The sequence below is a fragment of the Meriones unguiculatus genome, chromosome 11 (assembly GCF_030254825.1).
Source record: "Meriones unguiculatus strain TT.TT164.6M chromosome 11, Bangor_MerUng_6.1, whole genome shotgun sequence".
In the NCBI taxonomy this organism is placed as follows: Eukaryota; Metazoa; Chordata; class Mammalia; order Rodentia; family Muridae; genus Meriones; species Meriones unguiculatus.
Window position 1 is genome coordinate 36,864,408 of NC_083359.1, and position 23,360 is coordinate 36,887,767.

Genomic DNA, 23,360 nt, shown 5'->3' on the forward strand with positions numbered 1-23,360 from the left:
GGACTCTCCTCGTGGCAAAGGAGCCAGGTGAATGAAGAAAAGCAAGACAGTCAGAGCTGGCAGAGTAACAGCTGCCTGCTGGGAAGCCGTGTGCCTCTGCCCCTCTGAGCATCCGGGACTAAAGATACGTGTGGGGGCTATGCTCCTCAGGTAATGGGGGATTATCTCCAGCTGTCAGGCAGCTGTCAGGCACCCCCACTCCGAAAGTCCAAGATGTTCCAAAATTTGAAAACTCGGAAATGCTAGTTTGATGCCATAGCAAAAAACACCATTTCTGAACTCACCGAACGGGTGGCGATCAAAAGTGGGTATGCCAAAAATACCTTCTGGCTGTATGTAAGGACACAAGCGAGTCTGTCTAGACTTGGGTCTGGCTATGGCCTGAGTGTGAAATGTCCACAGAGGCTCCTGCACCTGGACATTCAGTTCCTCAGGCTGGTGGGGTGGGAGGCACAGCTGCTGAAGCTAGAGTCGCTGGGCAGGAGACCCGAGGGTTAGAACTCAGCCCTGGTTCCTGTCGCCTGCCTGGAGCCAAGGCCAGCTAGTGGAAAGTTACAGCTGCAACAAGGTCGTAGGTGAGAGATTTACGTTTCCGGAACCTATGAGACACCTGTGTGTCAGGCTAGACATTCTGAGCTATCTTAGCTGACATTCTTGTAGTATCTCTTTTGGTAAACGTTCTTGCGGTGTTCTGCATCATCATTAATCACCCTGTTATGTTTTGTAAACTATACTGCTGACACATTTTCCCTTCCTGCCTTCTCCCTATAAAGTTGTGTGAAATTTTTCAAATAAATGAGAGCGAGATCAGACTATAGACTTGCTCTCATTCTTCCCGTCTCTTGTCGCCTCATTCTTTTCGCCCCTCCTTAGGAACTCATTGAACTCCCGCTGGACGGGACAGTCGCCTGCCTCTATAATGTGACCAGCGCCTCAAACTCCAGTGAGGTCAAAATAAACCCCCTTCCTGGTGTTCTAGCACTGACACTGTCTCCTCCCGAGACATCTCTTTATACATACACAAACATCCCAAACTTGGAGGAGGATCTGAAACCCAAAACACTCTGGTCCCCTCTGAAGGGCTCAGCTGGTAGTGTGAGCAGGGACGGAACGAAGCCTGCAACTCAAGCCCGGCTGTCTCCTGCCCACCACAAGCGTTCCCCAAAGCCTTTGAAGGTCACAGGCAGCCGCCTGTCTCCTGCTGTGTGCCAGACAGGAAACACTTCAAGTTTTGAGACTTTAATATAATATTTACTCGTGTAAATATAGTACCTAAGTACTATATTTACCTCATCTCTTCCACGTCCCCACCTGCTTCATCTCAAATCTACGGCCTCTTCTTTAAAGTCATCATGTGTATGTGTGAAGACGGCCTGCTGAGCCCACTTACTGTTTGTTGCTCAGATGTATACATGTTAGAGGTTCGGGGTTAGACACCTCAGGTGGAGCTCTTCCCCGGAGAAGACTGAGAAGACTGAGTCTTCTCTCAGTGGCCATTTAATTACCTCTCACTCTTCATCTGGAGTGAGGCTGTGTGAGGCCTCCCCCCTCCACACACCCACGCTGGAATGTCAACTGGTGTCGTCAGCATGCAGGCCTTATTTAATACTTGATACTTCCCTGTCCTATACGGAAGGCACTGTGCTTTGCAGGCCAGAGTTTCTTCTGCAGGACACAACTGCCGTCCGGGGCGAGCTCGGCCACAGGGAAGGTAAAGGAATGAGTTGTTCTCTAATCAGACTTATTTACAGATGGGTAGGGGGGCAGGCTTAGCCCACAGGGAGCAATGTGCTGACACCAGCTTCCACTGACGCGTTTTAAGATGCAGATACTATTTCTGCGTTTGACAGTCTAAAGAGGCAGATTGAGGAGGGAGGGCGGACCACTCTGAGGCCTTACTCTGTCCTCGGTGACCTCAGCAGGTTAGGAAGTCTGCAGCCACAGAAAAGGAAGCCTTCTGAATTCTTCTAAAAATACTCCATAGGACATGATTTAACGGGGAGACAGCACTCAAGGCTGACAGAGGTAACGCAGAGCGAAAAGGACCATCACCTCTGCAGTAACTCAGGCAGCTGGGACAAAGGCAGTCCCACAGGAGGGGGTGGGGAGTGAGGGGGGTGTGGATAATAGAGCCAGCTCTCCAAGCACACACCTGCTTTGGTGCCTCCAGAGCATCAGAGCCCAGCTAAGGTCACAGGCAGCTAGGAGGAATGACGGCTCACTTCAGACTCTTAGAATGTGTCCAGGAAACAGCCTCCCTAATGTCAGAGCCAGCAGGGACACTAGGTACCCCTGGGTTTAGTGTCAGAAGTCCCAGAAGGCCACAGCTTGCCTCCTGTCTAGGTAAAAATCCCTCAGGATGTCAGGCCACCTGGGGCACAAGGTCAAGGGTAACAAGGGCACCTCTTTCCTCAGAGTTTAAGAATGGCTGCGCTGGGTGGTGCATGCCTTTAATCCCAGCACTTGGGAGGCAGAGGCAGGCAGATCTCTACAGGACCAGTCATACCCTGTCTCAATGAATGAATGAATGAATGAATGATATGACTATGCCTTTGATATCTGGTGTGGGTTAACAACTCTTCAGTTGACCCTACAATCTCATGGCTGCCACAGCCACACCTAAGTCTCCAATGATTCACTGTGCTAGTCACTTTCTCATTGCTGCAACAAAATACCGGACAGAAGCACTAAAGAAAGAAGGGCTTTGCTTTGGCTCACAGTTTGAGGGTGCACAGCCCATCATGGGAAGGCAGGTGGCAGGAGCACGAGGGACGTAGCCACACTGCATCAGCAGTGAGGGTTCTGTAAAGACCTCACTGACCAGGAAGGGTTCCTTCCTCACAGCCACAGCTAAGAGCCCAGTCCAGCCTGACTCTGGCCTTGTGACACCCTGGAGAGAACCCTAACTTTTGAATCCTACTCCTATAGCGTTTGATAAAGAAAGTGGCTCAAGCTGCTGCGTGTATGGCTGTTTGTTTGCTTTGGTGCAGGTGCTCTACCCGCACCCCAGCTCCACCCCAGCTCAAGCACAGAGATTTACACTTTAGGAAACCAATTCAGAAAGGAAACAAGCTGGCACTGGCCTTTGATCCCACAGGGTGACTTCCCACAAACGAGGCTGCCAGCCTGCCGGCAGGACTGACTGATGCCCACAGCAGGTCCTCTGCTTCCACAGGACATGGGTCCTCCGTCTCAGGTACATATGGACTAGCATGGGAGGAGGATGCTAGCCCCAGGGGTGCGGAAAGCTGCCAGTGTTCAGCACAACGGGCAGATGGGTCCCATCCCTCAGGAACAGACCAACTTTAGGGGATCCACGAGGCAAGGGTCCCCAAACAGGGAAGCTTCAGCTGTCCTGGGCACCCAGGCATGTCACCCGCCAGCCCAATGCAGTACCTTTTTGCGGGGCCGAAGCTTGTCCCGCCATTCCTTCAGGCTCTGGTTATGGCTCTCATCCAGGGCCTTCAGCTTCTGGGTTTCATGCTCTACCAACAGGTGACACTTTTCATTCTAGAACAGGCAGAGTAGGGGTGAGAGCGAGGTGGCGGAAGCCTGGAGAGCCAGACCCACTGCATCCCGGAGGGCACTGCCACCACGGGTTTAATGCCACCGAGGTTGATGCCCAGAACCCACTGTGGAAGGACGGCAGAACTGGCTCCCAGAAGTTGTCCTCCGAACCACACACGTGCGCCGGGTATGCGCTTGCCCAGACTCACACACATATGCCAACATACCATAAGTAAATAAACAAACTCCAGCCTGCAGCTGCTGGTCCTAAGCCATCCTCCTGCTGACACCTGTTGAGTACCAGGACTACAGGCGTGCAGCGCTGCAACTAGCTATAGTGTCGGGTTTTTTTTAAGGTAGTCCAAGCGGACTAAACCCGTGTGTGTATTTCCTGACCTACAGAAATTACATGTATAATGGGGCCCTGTGTCTAACTACATATCATATGATACATGTAGTGTCTCGTGTCCTTTCCTCAGGAGAGATCCCTGGCTAGAACGTGGCTGAGGCTCTCCCCACGTCTGCTATATGCTCTGAGGTAAGCTGTCGGCTTCATAAATTTTACCTGAAATCTATGTGGCAGACAGGAGTGAGGTCTCTGTTCACTCCCTTCAGGGACTGAGTCCTGCTACAGGAGCCTCTAGGGCAGGGGCAAGGCCTTTCTCTAGATACTACAGCCCTCCAGGTGGGGGAGAGCCCCTGCCTGGCAGCCTCCACTGCTGGCCATTTCTGGGGAGCCTCCCTGCCATCCATCCCAGCCCAGTGGCCGGAGGAGCTTGCCGAAGTTCTGAGACACGGGAGTCTGGCGCCATCTGTCAGGTGCAACGCCTCACTCTTCCACAAGGGGGCCCCAGGTACCAGCTCCCGGAACGGTCCCTCAAGGGCTCTGTTACTGAAGTCCCTGGGGGCGCTAGCACTTTGCAGGTCCTCATGCACAAACACCTCCTGCTTGTCGACAGCACAGATGCTTGGGGCCAGACTAGGACACGCAAACGGGGACACTCGAAGCCGGGATCCCCACCCAAGCGAAGGAACACTGCAGCACAGCAGCCTCCAGGCCCTGGAGTGCAAAGCATTCAGCTCCAACAAATCTACAAGCCAATCCTGCCAAACAGGAGTCCAAACCTCCACCCTACGGCTCTTTAGAGAGATGAAGAGTATAGCTAGGAGGGTCACACGACTTGTCCAGTATAGCAGACTTCCAGTTGCACAGCAGGCTGCAATCAGCTCGCCTGGGCTTGACTGACTGGGATGTCGCCCTGCCGTTGGAGCCCCTGGCCTCTGAGCACTGATGGCCCTGGGGAAACTGAGGCACGACGCTGAGTACCTGCAGCTGCTGCAGCTCGCTCATGTTGCTCTCGCACTGTGCCACCATGTCGCGCATCTGGTTTTCATGTTTCTGCTGCTGCTGGAGCCTCTCGGCCTTCTGCCTCTTCTCTTCCTGCTGGGAGAACTGCACAGAAAGGGCGCTGCTGTGGGTGCTCCTCGCACGGCTGGGTGGGGGCTCTGCCTACCTCAGCCTGAGCCTGCAGGGCCCGACCTGGGGAGGGGGCCACTCTGCTCAGAGCCAGGCCCGCCTCAGGCTGTGTTCTCACTATTGAAACTCCATCCTGCCTGTGCAGAAACCCAGCCTCTGCCTGTCCTCACGAAGGTAGGGACCTGACATGACCAGGTGGTATGTGTGAGGACAGTATGTACAGAGATCACGGGGGGGGGGGGGGAGGAGCTGTGTCACACAGGGGACATGACTGAGACCTGGATGAGAACAGAGAGAGCTGTGCATGTAAAAAAACACGGGGGCGTGAAAGGAACCGAGGAATCTCCTGGGCTCTCGAAGCTTCCAGGCCATGACTGCCTGACACACTGTGCCTTAACTGCTATCTTCCATCCTCCAATGCTGCCGGAGGCCAATCCTCACCCTGCTCCTCCCTGCCCACGCCCACAGCCCGCCGGGCACAGCCCCACCTGCTTGATCTTCTCGCGCTGCTCGGAGGCACTGCCCGCGCCACTGATGTGCAAGCTCTTCTTGTACATGGCCATGCGTGTCTTGCCGTCGCTCCTCTGGATCTTGGGTAGCCGTGCCTTCTCCTGCTGCTGCCGGATCTTCAGCTGCTCCATCATTCGCTGGTTGTAGCGCTGCATCTGTTCCCGCTCCTGGAGGGACACTGGGCAGAGGTCAGGGGAGCTCTAGATGGGGGGGGGGGGCAGGAGCCGATACAGGGGCCCAGGTGCCAACATGGAGAAGCTGTTCCTTCACCTCTACAGTTCAACACCATTATCTTTAAAATTGCCGGGTGTGGTGGCATGTGCCTATAATCACAGCGCTGGGGAGGCAGAGGCCTGCAGATCTCTGTGAGTTTGAGGCCAGCCTGGTCTACAAAGCGAGTCCAAGGACAGCCAGGGCTGTGACACAGAGAAACCCTGTCTCATAAAACCAAAAAGAAAGAAAGAATTCTTTTTACATTTATTTACTTTGTTGGGAGCAGGAGGTCTGACACTCAGAAGACAAGTCATGGGAATCAGTTCTCTTGTTTCCCTTCGAGGGTTCTGGCACTCGAACCCAGGTCACCAGGCTTGGTGGTAAGCTCCCTCACCCACTAAGTCGTTTCGCCAGCGCTGGGCTTTGTTCTTTTACCACTACATGTCTCTGACTTCTCCTGGTTTGAGTCATGGCTTTCTGACTTGGTAGTGGGGTGAAAACAACAGGATTCGGCTGAGCCCATGCTTTGAATTTAAATCTTTTCCTGGATGAACAAAATCTAGTACGATATTCTGAATACTGAGCAGTGGCATCGGGCCACAGCTCTGCTTCGCCACATACTCCTGAGAGGAAGTGCCCTCGGGCTCATGTTACCAAGCTAGGGCCTGTGGCTCAAGGGCGTTTGAAATATGTTATTTTTAATTTAGGACAGAAGGATAGACGACAAGGAGCATCACCCTCTTCCTCTCTTATTTCTTTTTTTTCTTAGGGGTGGGTGGGACATAGTTTTGAGTAGCCCAGGACTGGCTTTGAACTGAGAGAACCAAGCACTGAGGTGTCAGGGTGCGCATCCCTCACACAGGTTCCTTGATTCTTGTCCCTTGAGCAGGGCCCTGGCCACAGCAGGCCCTCCTGGGGGCTGGCAGCACGCTGTCCCGCATCCCGCCCTGGCCTCCTCACCTTCTCATGCTTCCGAAGCAGTTCGTGCCGCTGCAGGAAGTACTGGTCCTTGAGCTGCTGCTTCACCAGCTGATGCCGCTCCTGCAACTGGTGCTCCTCCATCTCCCACAGGGCTGCCTCCCGGTCTGCGGAGACCACGCCGCCCACACGGTGAGGAGCGGATGAGGCCCACGGGTCTCCCATCCCTCCTCACACACCCTGCCAGGCCTTCGGCTGGGACTGAAAACCAGCCTGCTGGGCTCAGAGGAACGGGCACCTCGACTACCTCAGTAGACCACACTGCCTGTCTGAACGGAGCCTGAAGAAACTAAGACTAAGAGATGACAAGCTCCAGCAGCCTGGGAGCGTAAGAGGCTGGAGGGCAGGGAATGAGCTGCAGCTGGAATGGCCCCAGCTTCTTCCTCCACCAAGTGGCACAGGTACACCCCAAAGAGAGGATGCTCTTGGGAGACATTATTAGGGAAAACCTACATAGCACCCCTTCTTTTCGGAGGGGCAGACGAGAAGGGTTCGGACGTGGAGATGACTGGGGTGAGAAATCCCACCAGGAGGCAGGTCCTCACAGACAGTGAGGCTGGTATAGCCTTGGCCTTCATTGCCCTTCTGTTGCTTCTAAGTCGTTCGGACTGCGGAAGCCACTTATGGTGGCATCAACGGACCAAGGAGCACAGCAACCGTCCCCAGTGTGGTTGCCTCATTTATACACTAACACTAGGATCACGGGAGGTGCGTCTTACGGGGAGAGGATGACGACGGCATGAGGTCAGGTGTGAAAGCACACAGTGGGGCAAGCGGTGGGCACGGGAGCCGCCGCTTCTGCGTGCTGTGGGAACTGGTTCCCTTGCCTCATTGCTGACTTCCCTGGGGAAGGGCGGGGCGGGCTGTCTCTAGTTCCACCATCCAGGGGAAGCCGGGGAGGGCTGTCTCCGGACCCCACCTCGGAGGAGCTCCTGCTTCTTGCTGAGGCACTCGCGCTCCTTGTCACAGATCTCGCGCCTGTTCTCTGCGGTGAGCTTCTTCATGGCCAGCTCCAGGTCCTCCTTCTGCTTGGCTACAAAATCCCGGTCCTGCAGGGAGAGACAGCGAGCCTTTACCCGGAGGTGGCTTGGGTGACTTCGCTCTCTCCCTCTCTCTGTGACGAGGAGGGCCTGCTGGCCTCTCTCACCAGCCTTGGTTTCTTTAAATTGTCTATTTTATGTGTGCGAGTGTTGGTTGCCATGTATCGCATGTGCCTGCAGGGGCCAGCAGAGGGCGCTGGATCTCCTGGAACTGGAGTTATAGGTGACTATGAGCTGTGGGTGCTGTGAACCAAACCCAGGTCTCCTGCAATGGCAGAAAAACACTCTAACCACGGAGCCATCTCTCCAACCCCTAGCCCTGTGTTTTAAAAAGCTATTTGATCCTAAGAATTGAATGGCTGTCTGGGTACTGTGCACCATTTCAGAACGAGGGTGCCTCATGTACCTGGTAACTCTGGGGGACTCACAAGCCCATAACCTCAGATATTTATCATTTCATTGTGGCAAAACATTGAAGACCCTCTTCTTGCTGTGTTGAAAAATTCACATTACTGGGTCTGGTCACCCTTCTGTGCTACTGAACACGATACCTGCTTCTTCCACTAATAACCAGTCTCACCCAGAGGAAAGAAACAGGTCATGATACACCGGAAAGAATGGGGAGACCGGGGTCAGGTCAAGTGCTAGGCCTTGCCCTATTGTCATGAACTCTGCAGTGTTTCCTTTCTGGCTTTGCTTCCTTCTGAAAACGGAAAACCAAGTAACTCCTACCCAAAGGTGCCCCGAGCGCTTGACTAGATTTCATGTCGAGCATCTGTAAACACTGGCTGCCTGCACCCAAGGCTGAGGGGGCAGGTGTGCAAAGAGGAGGCAACAGGAAACAGCAAGCGGGAGAGCCTGGACCAGGGGGTATAGCCAAACCGAGAGGGGCTGAGAGGGCTGGGCAGCAGCAGGCGAGTGAGGAGGTGGGCCTCAGCTTATGGACAAAGGGTTTTAAGGCCCAGGGCTGAGGGACAAGTGGGTGACAGGGCCAGATTTAGATTTCATCTCGATAATACCTGCTGGCTCCAAGAGAAAGAAGTGCAGAAAAACAGGAAGAGTGGGGGGGGGCAGCTATGCAGCTGAGAGAGCTGCGACCGTGCCAGGATCCTGTAACACTGACAAGTTCACAGGTCCAGAGACTGGAGAAATATGAGTGGAAGGATGGATGGAAATACGGAGTTGTGTATATATGTACAGGCGGGAGTAGATCTGTAGTAGTGTTTAGTATGTATGTATATTGTATGTTATGTGTCAGGGCATGTGTGTATGTCTGGCATGTGTGCGTGTATGTGTGCGTGCATGCGCGTGTATGTGTGTGTGTATGTGTGCGTATGTGTGTGTGTGTGTATACCATTCTCTAGAAAGAGATGAAGGAGAAGGGAAAGGATGGGTCAGAAATGACAAAGGTTCTGGCCTGCCAACAAGACGGAGGCAAGTTCCTTCTCAGGACCTAAGAACAGAGCCAGGTCTGGGAGAGCAAGACTTTGATATCTTTTCAGCACCGAGGCAGTCAGATGACTAATCTGGGTTGACAGGCCGTGTGACATATCAACAATCTCACAGTAAGGCAGGCAGGACTAAGGCAAAGGCTGCAGTGGCCAGAGATGACGGGGCTCACTCTGGGGGCGTGAGGGCAGTCAGGGAGGATGGTCACACAGGCCGGATTTAGGCACTCTCAACAGGAGGCAGATCTCTAGGCAGCAGGTGAGAGGGGGGCCAGCGGTCACTTGGGGTCCCGGGGCTGAGTGACCGAGGCTGGGGACTCACGAGCAGCTGCTTCTTCTGCGAGTGTTCTTCCATCTTCTGCCTCATGCTCTCCTTCCGCTGCTGCCTGGGCAGTTTCTCAACCTCGTTCTTCACCTGCAGCAGACACAGGGAGGAGAGCTTGCACCACGGCCCTTCCTTCTCTGGCCTCACTCTAAGTCTTGGTCACTCTCGACCCACGAAGTAGCTATTGCACAGACATGTTGTCAGTGTCTAAGGTCTCCAGTGTCAGCATCAACTTCGGTTCCTGAGATGTCTCTGCTTCTGTGGGAGCCCTGACCGTGTCCGTCTGCTGTAGTCTCTATGGTGCAGGTAGGACTCCCTCATGCCACACCCCTGGCCACAGGGATTGGTTTGGAGGGAGCTCCTGACCCTCACAGGGCCGGGGGAAGGTAGTCTCTTCCCCGGAAGAGGATGTAAACGTCCCCAGAGTAGGGTCTGCCCAAGATGATCCCAACACAGGGAAGAAGCAGCTCCTTCAACCTTTTCCCAGCATCACACTAGCCCACTGGAGTAATACAAAAGGCAGCAAAACCTGCCCCAGGTAATCTCAAGTTTCTGACCAAAGAATCAGGAAATGGATCCTAGGTAGGCCAGAAGATGTGGATCAATATCACAAGAAGAACATTAAAAAAAAAAAAGAAATCCTTATTTCTAGGAATGAGACTCCCAAAAGCCTCAGGTTCAGTCCTGTGCACTGGTACAAATGCAGAGAACTTTAGAAAAGCTTTGGGAAGTGAAGCTATCACCCACAGAAGGTAGGTCCTGTCTTAAATGAACCTAACAGGGCTGGGTACCTACTGAAACAAACAAACAAACAAACAAAAAGGGTTGCAATATCCATCCTAAATGATACTGAGTGGCAAAGTATGAACATCACATTACATGCTGAGAGAAACCACTAAGCACATTACACAAACAGGCAAATATTTAAACCAACTAATGAAGTACTAAAAATAGCCAACTACTCTAAAAAAAAATAGGCAAGGAAAGGGAAAATAAGGAACAAAAACAAGAGGAACAAGCAGAACACAATTCCTTAAATGTAAACAGCCCCAACTAAAACAACTGACTGAACTATATACAGTCAGCAACTATATACAGTAGAAGGATAAACATGTTTCTAAAGACTTAGTTTATTTTTTTTAATTATGGGCATGTGTGTATGTGTCTGTGTCGGGACATGTGCAGATATACCCTGTCTACACAGTACTTCCTGTACTTCTCTGTGCAGGTGCCTAAGAAGGCCAGACATGGGAACCAAACTAGGGTCCTCTACAAGGGCAGTCAGTATTTTCAAGAGTTGAGTCATCTCTCCACCCCACAAAAAATATTCTATGTAAACACTAGTGAAAAGAAGGCAAGGGCCAGGCACTGGTGGTCCATGCTTTCAATCCCTGAAGAGACAGGTGGATCTCTGTGTGTTCAAGGTCAGCCTGGTTTATAGAGTGAGCTCCAGACAGCCAAGGTTACACAGAGAAACCCTGTCTCGAAAAACAAAAAAACTGGGCACGGTGGTGCATGTCTTTAATCCCAGCACTTGGAAGGCAGAGGTAGATGGATCTCTGTGAGTTTGAGTTCAGCCTGGTCTACAAAGTGAGTCCAGAACAGCCCGGGCTCTGTTACACAGAGAAACCCTATCTCAAACAAACAAACAAACAAACAAACAAACAAAAAACAGCACCACCACCACCACCAGAACCAAATCAATGTTCTTGTGCTAATATCAAGCTTAATGAGGAAATACTGAACATGTTCCTCTTGAGACTAGGAATAAGGAGGAACTATTTCTGCTATTTCTAGCCAACTTCCTGCTGGGACCTGAGCCAGCATGATAGGGCAATAAGAGGCAGATCAACTGAATAGAAGAACTGTTTCTGTCTGTAGAGAAAACCTCAAGGAATCTACAAAAAGGAATATTAGAATAAGACAACAAGGCCAGACACAAGACCATTGCACAAACAGCAATATAATTCTACCCTCCAGTAATTAGCTAAATTGATACTCTAATTTTTATTACGGGTGTTTTGTTTGCATGTAAATCTGTGTACCACTTATGTGCCTGGTGCCGACAAGGGCCAGAAGAGGGAACTGGGGACCCCCAGAACGGGAGTTACAGACAGTTGTGAGCCACCATGTGGGTGCTGGGAACTGAACCCAGGTCCTCAGGAAGAACAACAACTGCTCTTAACTGCTGAGCCATCTTTCCAGCCCCACTAAGGTGATAATGTTAAAGTATCCTATGAAAGTACCTTCCAATAGACATAAATATAATTCTGACAAAACATGGATGGTTTAGTGTAATTCTAACAAAACAAAGATGGACTCATATACTAAAAATTAAAAGTCACTAACAAAAGTTATCAAAGAAAATGTAAGTATGGAAAATGTCAGGGAATAGAAAGCACGGTGTTGCTCTAATGGTCATTCCACCCAAAATGACCCAAAGTCCTGGCAAGGCTTCTCTACAGTATCAGCGGGGTGATACTACGATTGTATGAAAAGGCTAAGAGGCGGAAGGGCCAACAGCTACAGGACTCACACCCCCGGGCCTCGCCTCGTAGACACGAAAGTACTGATGAGGGACAGACAAATGAACCCGTGTGGCATACAGACCCAAAGTGCACCAAACCAGATCCGCTTACATACAGTCGGCTCCTTTCCCACAGACAACTTAGCAGAGGAAGGCGGATATTTCCAGCACACAATGCTGGGACAGATATCCCAAAGCCAATGCTCAACCCGGCCAGACCTTATCCGCTACAGAAACTCAACTCAAAATGTTCTCACTGGGAAATACAAAGCCAAACACGGTGAACTGCTAAAAGACTCATTGGGCTGAGGAAGGATTCCTTGGCTTCTTAAGCAGGCCACTAAAAGAATCACCCCTAAAGAAAACAATTAGCTTGGCAAAACAAGCCATGGGGGAGAGTGAATATTTGCAAAATAATCTCATAAAGTTCTTGCAGTACAAATACAAAGAGAACCGTCAGAACGCAATAAAAAAAGAAACCAATTTCCTAGCTATGTAAAGGAGAAAAAAAATGTAAACAGACACATCACCAGAAGTGACATATGGGGTGGCAAGGAAGCAAGTGAAGAGATGTATGTCACTAGTCCTCAGTGAAATGCAAACTCTGAGTAACAGTGAGATGTCACTTGACACCTGTCAGGGTGGCTAAAATAAAACAGTGACGTCGACATGACCAAGTGTTGGGGGAAATGAGCAACCGGACAGCTCATGAGTCGCTGTGGAGAAAGACGGGATCCAGAGCATCTGGAGGGGCGTGAGGTCATCGACATGAGCTTACTGCCTGACTTCCAGAGCCCACCAGCTTAGCCAGTTTCACCCTCTCTTCCATTTCCTAGGTTTTTGCAGGTTGTTTCCTAGGTTCTGCAGGCTGAGTCTGGTCCCCTGTTTCCTGGCCTCCCTGCTTTCGGTGGATTTCCCATCTGCAGTGTTACTGACTCTGTGGACTTGAGAGAGAGGAGGTACTGTCCTGTGCATTCACAGGATGTCAGTAGCGCTCCTCGCTACAAGATCGACAGACGGCCCTACTCCATCCCCCAGCTGCAACACCCCCTAAGATGTTTACAGACACTGCTGATATCCCAGAGAGCTGGGGACAGAAGACTCCTGGCTCAGAATCACAGATGGATATAAATTCCTAAAGGAATAGTTCATCTGTGCACCTCTGTTTTAGGTATGGCCCCCAGTCCCAGCGCAGTGGCCCTGAGCGCTACCATACAACCAAAGAGCTAGACTCCGAACTGTGCTTTTGCAGACCGATTGCTTTAGTTTGGGGGACGGGAGATTCAGAGCAGCAGCTGAGCACAGGGTCTGAGTTTTCTGTCAAAGGCATGCAAGACGCCAGAAACATTCTTACATCTGGTGATGGAGGAAGGAGGCAGAAGAAGAATAAAATCGAAGTCCTCCGGGGCAGCTTGGCAAAGAGGCAGGCCCAAGGACTCATGGGACCATGTACAGGCCAGCAGTATTCTCTGGCAGGCATGGCAGGGCGGGAGAACGGGTTCCACCAGATGGCAGATAAGCTACATTCCGGGGCACTGAAGTTACTGGCTGTGTTGGCATCCCATTTTCCCAACCAGAAGAACAATCTAGTTTTTAACTAAGAAGTCCCCAGGGCTCCATGCAGGGCTGGGGAACCTTGACCCATTTAATAGTCTCAGCTTCATGACGGGGACACATTCTGAGGAACAAGCCATTACACAATTTCATCAACACGCAAACTGAGCAAGAACCTTCAGGGAAAACCTAACGAACTGACTTTCCCCTCACCACGGCTCGCTGGTCCAGGGCAGCAACCACTCGCACAGCAGTCGCATTGCACTGGAAATCGTGAGTGACCCTGAGGTGACTGAGTGTGCGCGGGAAGGTGTGTGCGGGTTACATGCAGCACACACCGCCATGTGGACCCGTGGGAGCCCCCGAGTGAGTCAGTCCCTGAATTTCTATGTGGCTCACGAATCTCAGTGCTGGGACCCCACTGAGCTCTGGAAAGAGTAAGTGTGAGCCCACACTGCAAATAGAGTCGCCGCAAATAGAGCCATCCCCAGACCACGATAATCAAGCTGCTCGCCCCAAGCTTACTAAATGGCAGAGGCCTCCTGAGAAGCTAAAAGGACACAGAAGTCAAGCCTCTTCTTCCCAGGAAAACGTTCAAATAAAACAAGCAAGAAAAAAAAATAAAACATGTAAAGATAAACCAGGACTTTGGTGTAACTCAGTGGCAGGGAACCTGGACAGCAGGCACAAGGGGGTTCGTCCCCAGGGGAGGGAGGAAGTCCCATCTTAGCCTGCCTCTACACAGGGTACAGGGTCTCAAGAGCAGCCCAGAGCTGGGCACAGGGGCACACGCCTGGACTCCCAGCACTCTGGGAGGCAGGCAGGTGGAATCTCTGTTAGTTCAAGGCCAGTCTGGTCTACAGAGTGAGTTCCAGGATAGCCAGGGCTACACAGAGAAACCCTGTCTTGACAAAACAAAAAGCAGTAACAATAAAGAGAAGCTGACAGAAGCTGATTACAGAGGACCCGGCTAGAAGGAAAAGCCAACACAAAGTGGCCCCCAAAGGACAGGGAAAGGACTTTATCATGTGTCATGGCTTTGTGGCTGGGACCCTAGGCCCCCAATGTGGCTGCCTCCAAAACTTGGGGTAGTGGGCCTCATGTGGCCCCTCCGTTACGAAGAGAGGCTGTGATGGCTAGTTTTTATGTCAACTTGATATAAGCTAGAGACAGCTGGGAAGCAGGAACCTCAACTGCAAAAAGGCCTCCACCAGACTGACCTACAGACAAGTGTTTCTTGATTGATGACTGATGTGGGAGGGTCCAGCCCACTGTGCTTGGTTCTACCCCTGGGTCTGTGGTCCTGGGTTCTATAAGTAAACAGGCTGGGCAAGCCATGAGGAGCAACCCAGTGAGCAGCACTCCTCCTCGGCCTCTGCATCAGCTCCTGCCTCCAGGTTCCTGCCTTAGCCTCCCCGATGAAGGACAGTACAGCGGAACTAAAGCGGAAACAAACCCTCTCCCCTTCCCAAACATGCTGGTCACGGTGTTTTGCCACAGCAATAGAATCCTTGCCCTGACCCGCCCCAGGCCCTTCTCCACCTCCTTCTTCATCTGCTTGAGCTGCTCTTGGAACTTGGCGTAGTCCCGATCCTGCTCTAGGCGAATCCGCTTGGCCTCCTCCCTGCGGCGTACGCTGTGGTCCTGCTCCATCCTCTCCACCTGCTGCTTCTGCTGCCGCTCCAGGTTCTCCAGCTCCATGTCATAGAATTTCTTCTTGGCCTGGAAGGTGCACAGATTCAGAGGCATCCAGTGAGCCAATTTACACCTCAGAGTCTGTACGAGACCCCGACCTAAGTCCCTGCCCTGCTAGCCTTTGCTGTGTGACCCAGGGCAACTTAACCTCTCCGAGTCTGTTTCCTCATCTGACCTGGCCAGGACCTTGGTGTGGCACTCCACAGAGGGGATTTCCTCTAGAGGTGTTCCCACAGCACTCAGGATCACTGTGACCTAATCATCCTTCCACCACACCCCACGCCTGAAGAAAACGTGGAGGCCAGAAGCCCCTGGTCTCCTCTCACTCACGTTGATTTCTTGCTCAAAGCGTTTGTGCATTTGCTCCAGCTGCAGCTCGTGCTTGTTGCTCAGCTGTGTCTGGTTCCGGTGTTCTTCTTTCTGCAGAAGCCGGAGCTCCCGGAGCTCCTGGCGCCTGAGGATTAATAGGCACAAACATATCCCGGTTAGAAGGGGGCCCCCGAGACCACAGTATTCACAACCCAGGCCATGGAGGGATGGATTATGGAGTAGAATCCCACTGACTCAAGCAGAGACATGATCAGGATTCAAACAAAAAGGGGAGCATCCTCCACATATAAAGAGCATTTCAAGATCAATTAAGAGGGAGGAACTAACCATCACCCTCAAAAGTGGTACAAAACACGAACAGACATAGAGCAGACAAGTGCAAAACAAACCCTCTCCCCTTCCCAAACATGCTGGTCATGGTGTTTTGCCACAGCAATAGAATCCTTGCCCTGACCCGCCCCAGGCCCTTCTCCACCTCCTTCTTCATCTGAAGTTTGAAGTTTCATCTTCAAACTTTATAAACTATATCTATATGGTATGAAATGCAAATATAAAAAACATTTCATTAAACAGACATGCATATCGGGAAATTCATACTCATAATATCATGCTACTGATATTAATTAATGGGACATTTTGGAAGATGCTGGCAGCTTGTTTATGCCTTTTGGCATCCTGGTTTCACTTCTGGATTGAATAAGGATGTTTTTAACAATGTCACTTATAGTTGATTTTCATTCCACTGGTCTGAGATGAAGGAAATGTCCCTAGAACATCCCAAACGATTTCTGTGATGGAGAAGCTTCCTCCAAAGCTATGATTACATTGGCAGAGCCCTAGCCTCAGGTGCTCTGAGCCTCCTCAGTGCCTGGCGACCAGCGGTCTTGGGAAGCCACAGCCCATACTACATCTCCACCCTGAGCCTTGTCAACTAAAGCCCCAGCGCGTGCAGCACACCTCCCACGAAACGCTGTTTCCTCAGGTGTGTGTGAGGAATACGGTCCCGGGGCAGGGCTGTTAGAGACAACTGGAGCGTGGGAGGCTGTGCCAGCAAATGGCCTTGCCCCACATCTTCTTTCTCTGTCCACACCCTCTCCTTCTCACGGGCTTAGCTCTGAGATGCACACTGAGTACTATCCCTTCTCCCTCCTGGAGGGAGTGGCCCAGCCCGAGCCGGAGTCTGGGGGTCTTGGACTGTTCTCCCACTTCCCAAGCCAGTGTTATGTTTCTACAGCCAAGACCGATACAGTGGCCAGGGAAATGTCCAGACAGGACATCAGGGCCCCTCACTATGCACCATTTCCCTTCCTGCTGTGCCTGGAATCCTCCACCTTTCCCTCGCAGCTGGCAGACCTCCATAGCCTGGGTCCTGCCCCAACACAGACCACGATCCCACCCTCCTCCCGGCCCGACATTCCACACTGAAATCCTTTTCTCTAAGACCCTTACGCAGGTCACCCGCCAGGGCCTCAGATTCCTTCAGCACCTCCCCAGATCTGGGGCATTCACCTCACATTTGAAGCTCGGCTCAGGGCGGTGATGGTGAGGGCCCTAAGAACAATGTTTGCTCAGCCCAGGCACTCACTATTGGGCCACCTCCTCCCCCCTTCGCATCGTGCAGCACAATCAAGAATTACTGTGTTTGAGACCCAAGGGCATATATTCAACATGGGGGATAGTTTCATGTATCAGGATTTCTGTTCTGTCCCACCTGGAAGGTGATGCACGCATGGATAACTGGGTGGACGTGTGGACAGATAAACGGTAAGTGAAGAGGAGGCTGATGGATGGATTAAACGGGTGTTTAGACAGATAGATGCGTAGGTGAGTACAGATAGGGGTAGGTGGGCTGTTGCAGGATATCTGATCACACTGTGATCCCCAAGACTGTATTATTTACTGGAAAAAAAACCTGTTTGGAGTTGTGGTGTGGCTCAGCCCTAGCACACACCTTTAATCTAAGAACTTTCTGCTTGAATTAAATAAAATCAACGGTAGGTCAAGAGGCAGAACAAGCAACCAGTTGACAGGGAGTTAACAGGGGAAAAAAAAAACATAGGGAGGAAAAGGAAGTCAGAAGGATGGACAGAGAGATGTACAGGAAATAGAAGGGAAGGACATTCAGTTTGAGGGTTTTTGTTGTTGTTGTTGTTGTTGTTTGTTTGTTTTGAGATGGTGTGAAGAAGCTTTCCTTTTGGGACATGGCCTGAGGAAAAAGGTCAGTGAGGTGCTTTCTCTGCCTCTCTGGATTAACAGGCTTTCACCCCAGCATCTGGCTCCTGAGTCTTTATTGGTAAAACTGAACAATTGAGATTTTGTTAGAAACAACAACGGATGGACAAATGGATAACCGGGTGGACAGGTGGGCGGGCAGGTAGATACATGGGTGGGTGGACCGGATGAACAAATAGGTAAGGGGAAGGAAAAAATAGGTGGTCTGTGGATGGGTGTGCAGGCAGATAGCTGGAAGAATGCGTGGATAGATGAGCAGGTGCGTGGGTAGGGATTAGGTTGCTAGGCAGAGGAGTAGCGACATGGATACAGGCATAGAGGTTGGGTAGATGGATCACTGGGTGTGTGGACGAGAGAGGAGACAGGCAGAAGGGATGGGTGACAGATAGACATCTGGATAGACGGATGTGTGAGTATATGAATGCAGGAGAAGGTGTCTCAAGCAAGACCACTTTCCTTTTTCCTCAATCCCCCACTGTAGACAGACAGCCCTCCCACCCACAGGGCCAACGCCTAAGCACTCTCAGGGCACCCCCCCCCCCCCCGTGCCCACACTGGCGCCTCCTCAGACTTGCCTGAGAAATCTCATCTCCTCGTCCTTCTTCTCATCTTCGCTGATGATCTTGGAGGTGGTGATGCTCACCTCCACACCATCCACCACAAACCGGCGGGTCCTCTTCAGGGTCTTATTGTGCAGTTTCGAGCCCTGGCAAGGAGAACATGCCAAACTCAGCTAGAAATCCACAGTGGAGAGACAGGGTGAGGTCCACAGCCTGGGCTCCGGAAGGATGCAGCCATCCACTGTCCCCTTCCTCAAGCTCCCCAATCAAGGCCTAAGCGCCTGGCCTCAGGCAGATCTCAGGCTTCAGACACCGCTTGAGGCTCTTGACGTCCCCCTGAGGCCTTCTTGCAGAACTAAGACTGGACATCAAAAAGGGCTGTGTGTTCTTCCTCACTGCTAGCTTTATGACCCTTCAGGCCTTGTGCTTGAAGCTCAGCTGTCCAGGGAGTATTAAAACAACTTGCCTCCTAGGCGGCCATGAAGACTGGATGAGACGCACAAGGGGCACACAGTGGCACAAGCTCCCTGGCATGGGGTTCACTTCTGCCAGTCATGACTGCAGACCACAATCCCTCTTACATTTGGTGGCCTCTGCTGACCTAGCTACAGCCCATAGGCAGCCGTGCTTGTCTGGAGCCTGGAATGGGACCATTCCTCTCTCCGTGAATAATTGCACAGGCCACAGGGGCTGCTTAGGGAGGACCACCTCTCCCTCTCTGAGGTGGCACGGTGGCACGGTATATGGTGGCCGTTGGAAGTGCTCGGGTCTGACACAGATGAGGGCTCAGGGAGGGGCCTGTACTGGCTTTGTTCTGCCCACTGCCCTGCCAGCTGCAAAGGCCCTTCCTATTAGAACCTAACCCTTTGCAACATGGCTCAAGGGCCTTCCAGCCCCTTCAAGATGATTGGGCCTGCCAGCATGGCTAAGAGTTGGTTCCTCGGTCTGTATGCTTCTGCCCAGCCTACCTCACCTGGGCTCTGGGCACTTGGTACCTTTTATTTTATTTTTTTAATGGTTCTGGGGACTGAACCCAGGGCCATCCGTGTGTATGAGGCAAGCCTTCTACCATCGAACTCTATCTTCAGCCTCACATAGTGCCTTTTTGGGAGGAAGAAGTACAAGATCCTGTCCTAAACAAGATGATGCTTCTACCTAAAAACCATTGGCCACAGCTGGGCAACTACAATTTATGACAATGGTGTCGGTTCTGAGGAAATGAATAGAAAAGCTGCCAAGGACACTCCCGCTTGACCGAACATCTTTCTGCTCCAGCGGCCACTGCGGGGCCTCTTGGCTGCTTCCTCCTTTCACCATCTTGCACTTCGGAAATGTGTGAACTTCTACTGTGGGTTTTACACTGAGTAAATCTCAGGAGGCAATAAAGAGATGTACAGCATCACCCCCTTCTCCCCCAGAACCCCTTAAGTCAGCCTTGTTTGGGGGTTCAGGTAGCCAATGGGAAGTTAAACTGTATCTATAGCAGAACTGCTGGAGGCAGACAAGGAAGGGGGTCACCCCTCCTGGCTGCTGGAGGAGGAGAGGGCTAAAGGCACACCAGGCCAGGAGCCCAGCCTGAGGTCTGACCACTTCCTACTTCTACCCACATGGCCTTGTGCCAACTGCCAGCTTCTTTGAGTCTCTGCTGCCCGTGTGGAAGAGGCAGCCCTTCAGCTCTGCGTAACGCACATTTGCACAGGGTGCCTACAGTCTCTTGGTGTCACTCCCTGCCAGACAGGAGGCCAGAGGGGACAGTGAGGGTACCCTCAATGAGTCTACCTGTCAGCCACTGGGCACAAAGCTACCCCCAAGCAAAGCAACTTCCACTTCTGGAATGCTCTTTCCCCAACTTTACTAGACCCTTTAACCAAACTTCAAGTTTTAAACCCAAACCAACCACAAAACATTAATGTCTTGTATGTCCTAAATATGTGTGTCAGAGGAAGGTAGTCTAGGAGGTGAGGTGAGCTGAAATCTTAAGATCCAAACTCATGGGCCATTTAAAACAAGAAGTAAGAGACTGTGTGTGTGTGTGTGTGTGTGTGTGTGTGTGTGTGTGTGTGTGTGTGTATGGTGGTATGTGGTGTATGTGAGGTGTGTGTCTGTGTGTTGCTTAGCATGCATAAGGATCTGTGTTCACCCCTAAGGCCTCTTACAAATAAACACACAAATCAGCACAATGTAAATAGCTTCTACATGCTTTTGAGAATGGAACCTGAGCATGGCACATGCAACAAGCCTGCTCTGGCCCCCAGGGAGACAGGTGACCTTACCTTGAGAGACAACGAGCCTGTTTCTTTGTTCAGTGCCAGGTCAGCAGACAGGGAGGTGCCATAGTCCACACTCTCTGAGGTAGACAGGTTGCTACAGTCCGAAGCCCTCTTAGCATGGCTTGGAGCTACAGAGCTGGAGAGTCCCGGGCCTCCATTGGCTATCGTCTCCCCACCCAAGGTCTCCAGGGCGCTGCTGTTAGGTCGGCTGTGGTTTGCCTTCTGGGACTTGCCATTTGCAGGACTGAGGCCCTCCACCTCATCAGTGGCTTGCTTCTCCTCGGCCACCTGAATTCTGGCATCCATGGACAATGGTCGGGACTTCCGGAGGGAAACAGGCACCTTTAAGTCACTGTCATTCTTGGGGACCACCTCAGCGGGGATGGTGGTTTGGAGGGATCCGTCTCCTGAGGGTTGGCTACCAGGCCCGTTCACAGGCTCCTGAGGTTGGCTGGGAGACAGAGGAGCAGAGGAATCCTGGAGAACCTTGTCAGGGTTGAGGCTTGGCTGAGTTGCATTGGCAGAGTCCTGAGTGTGGTTAACCAGGGCCTAGAAAAGAGTCAAGGCTGAGCTGCTGGGGCTCTGTGGCGGTGGTGGTCAGGCCCCGCAGGTGACAGGCCAGCAGAGTGGGGCAGGGACCACTGAGCCTGGTCTCCACCACTCCCCACAGCCTCTCTTAAACAGGCTATCATACAACCAGGGTGAGGACTCGCCTAGTTGCAATTTGACCTGATCGCTGTGCTTGTCCCATGAGGAAAACAGACTGGGGATAGCCGTGGAGAGGTCCAGCCAATTGTCACAGAGCAGGGAATGCCCCTTTCTCACCCGAGGCCAGGCCTGCTAGTTTCTCAACACACATTGGCAATCTGATTTTTGGGTTTGTTTGTTTTTTTGAGACAGGGTCTCACACAGCTCAGGTTGGCCTCAGACCTGCTCTATAGCCAAGGATGACTGTAAACTTCAGATCCTCTTACTGCATCGCTCAAGTGCTGGGATTACAGGTGTGCACCGCCATGCCAGTTTTGTGTGGTGCTAAGACTGATCCTGGGGTTTTGGGCATGTTAGGCAGCATTCTATCGACTGAGCCACAAGCCCATCTCAGTAGTTTGCATTTTCTCATGAAATCTGTTGATTTCTACATGGCAACTAATTCACATTAAAGAATTACATAAAGTGCTAATCCTGGATTCAGCCTGCCCTATGTCCCTTGTATTTTCGTTTCTGTGGGGTGGAGAGTACTGGAAATGTTGCTATAATGAAACCAAACATTCATTTCTATGAATAGAAATATATGTCTATATGTGGTGTGAAGGTGGAAAGAAGGCTATGGGGGGTCCAGTTGAGGGTAGGAGGGGGCCAGGGACCTCTTCCATCCGAGAGAGAACCAAAAGCAGATTTTTTTTAATTTAAATTTTTTACAATAAAGCCTAATTCTGTTTTTTTCTTTTTTATTAATTATTATTATTATTTATTACAATTTATTCACTTTGTATCCTGGCTGTGCTCCCCCCTCCTCCGTGTCTCCTCCCAATTCCACCCTCCCTCCCTCATCTCCCCCTATGCCCCTCCCCTAGTTCACTAATAGGGGAGGACCTCCTCCCCTTCCCTCTGACCTTAGCCTATCAGGTCTCATCAGGACTGGCTGCACTGTCTTCCTCTGTGACCTGGTAAGGCTGCACACACACCCCACCCCACCCCCACCCCCAAGGGGAAGTGATCAGAGAGGTATCAAAGCAGAGGCTGAGACTCAGAGCCAAACTCTGGGCAGAATGCATGAAATTTTATAAAAGAAGGGAGAGAGAGAAAGACCTGGAGGGGACAGGAGCTCTAAAAGGAGACCAACAGGGCCATAAAAACTGGGCCCTGGGAGCCTCCAGAGACTAATACCTCAACCAAGGACCATGCATGGGGAGGACCTAAAACCCCTGTTCAGATGTAGCCCATAGACTCATTCTCTAAGTGGGTTTCCTAGCAAGGGGAGCAGGGGCTGTTCCTGGCATGATGCCTAATTCTAATTAAATTTTTTTAAGTTAAAAAATAAAAAGAGCTGGGTACAGTGATGCATACCTTTAATCTCAGCACCCAGAAGGCAGAGGTAGGCAGGTATATGAGTTCAAGGCGAGCCTGGTCTACATAGTGAGCTCCAGGATAGCCAAGGCTACATAGTAAGACTCTGTCTCAGAAGCCAAAAATCAATAAATGAAAAGAGAATAACTGTGACGGGCCTGGGGTTCAGCTCCATGACAGCTCAGCCACAATGTACCGGGGATCCTCTAGGGTGAGCAATCCCCCAGGAGGCTGAACTTTGAGACCAGGGGCCCTAGGACAGCTCTAGATCCTGCATGCTCAAGAACCAGGATCTGACCAACATTCACTCGGCCTCATCCTGAGCCGGAGTGTTTGGAACTCCCAGCCACTTGGCCCCAAGGGGCAGAAAGAAACCCTTTCCCAGCCTCCCTCCAAGGAGTGGCTGTGGCCCTCCCTCCTTGACCCCCAGACTCACAGAGGCGGCATCTACAGCTTCCTCCTCTTCTCCATCTTCCCTGGCATCATCCCTGGCATCCTCGATCTCCTCCATCACCTCCGCCTTTGCCTCGGCCACCAGCTCCCGAAGAGCCTTGTTGCTGGTGACACCACTGACAAAAGGATGCTGAGGAGAAGACACGCTGTGTTAGTGCCGTTTGGGGCCGGTTG

General features: G+C 51.7%; 1 protein-coding gene across 2 annotated transcripts in view; it reads right to left on the reverse strand.

The window, feature by feature from the left end:
• Stk10 (serine/threonine kinase 10) overlaps positions 1-23,360 on the reverse strand; it is a 90,632-nt gene that overhangs the window by 2,524 nt on the left and 64,748 nt on the right. For both annotated transcript variants that reach the window (XM_021635624.2, XM_060363878.1), the window contains 11 exons: positions 23,170-23,316; positions 20,670-21,215; positions 18,412-18,542; positions 15,605-15,728; positions 15,122-15,301; positions 9,496-9,588; positions 7,605-7,734; positions 6,668-6,792; positions 5,473-5,661; positions 4,835-4,960; positions 3,397-3,510 (listed from right to left, as the gene is read on the reverse strand). In XM_021635624.2, coding sequence (XP_021491299.1) covers positions 3,397-3,510; positions 4,835-4,960; positions 5,473-5,661; positions 6,668-6,792; positions 7,605-7,734; positions 9,496-9,588; positions 15,122-15,301; positions 15,605-15,728; positions 18,412-18,542; positions 20,670-21,215; positions 23,170-23,316 — 1,905 coding nt within the window. The remainder of the gene's footprint in view (positions 1-3,396; positions 3,511-4,834; positions 4,961-5,472; positions 5,662-6,667; positions 6,793-7,604; positions 7,735-9,495; positions 9,589-15,121; positions 15,302-15,604; positions 15,729-18,411; positions 18,543-20,669; positions 21,216-23,169; positions 23,317-23,360) is intronic.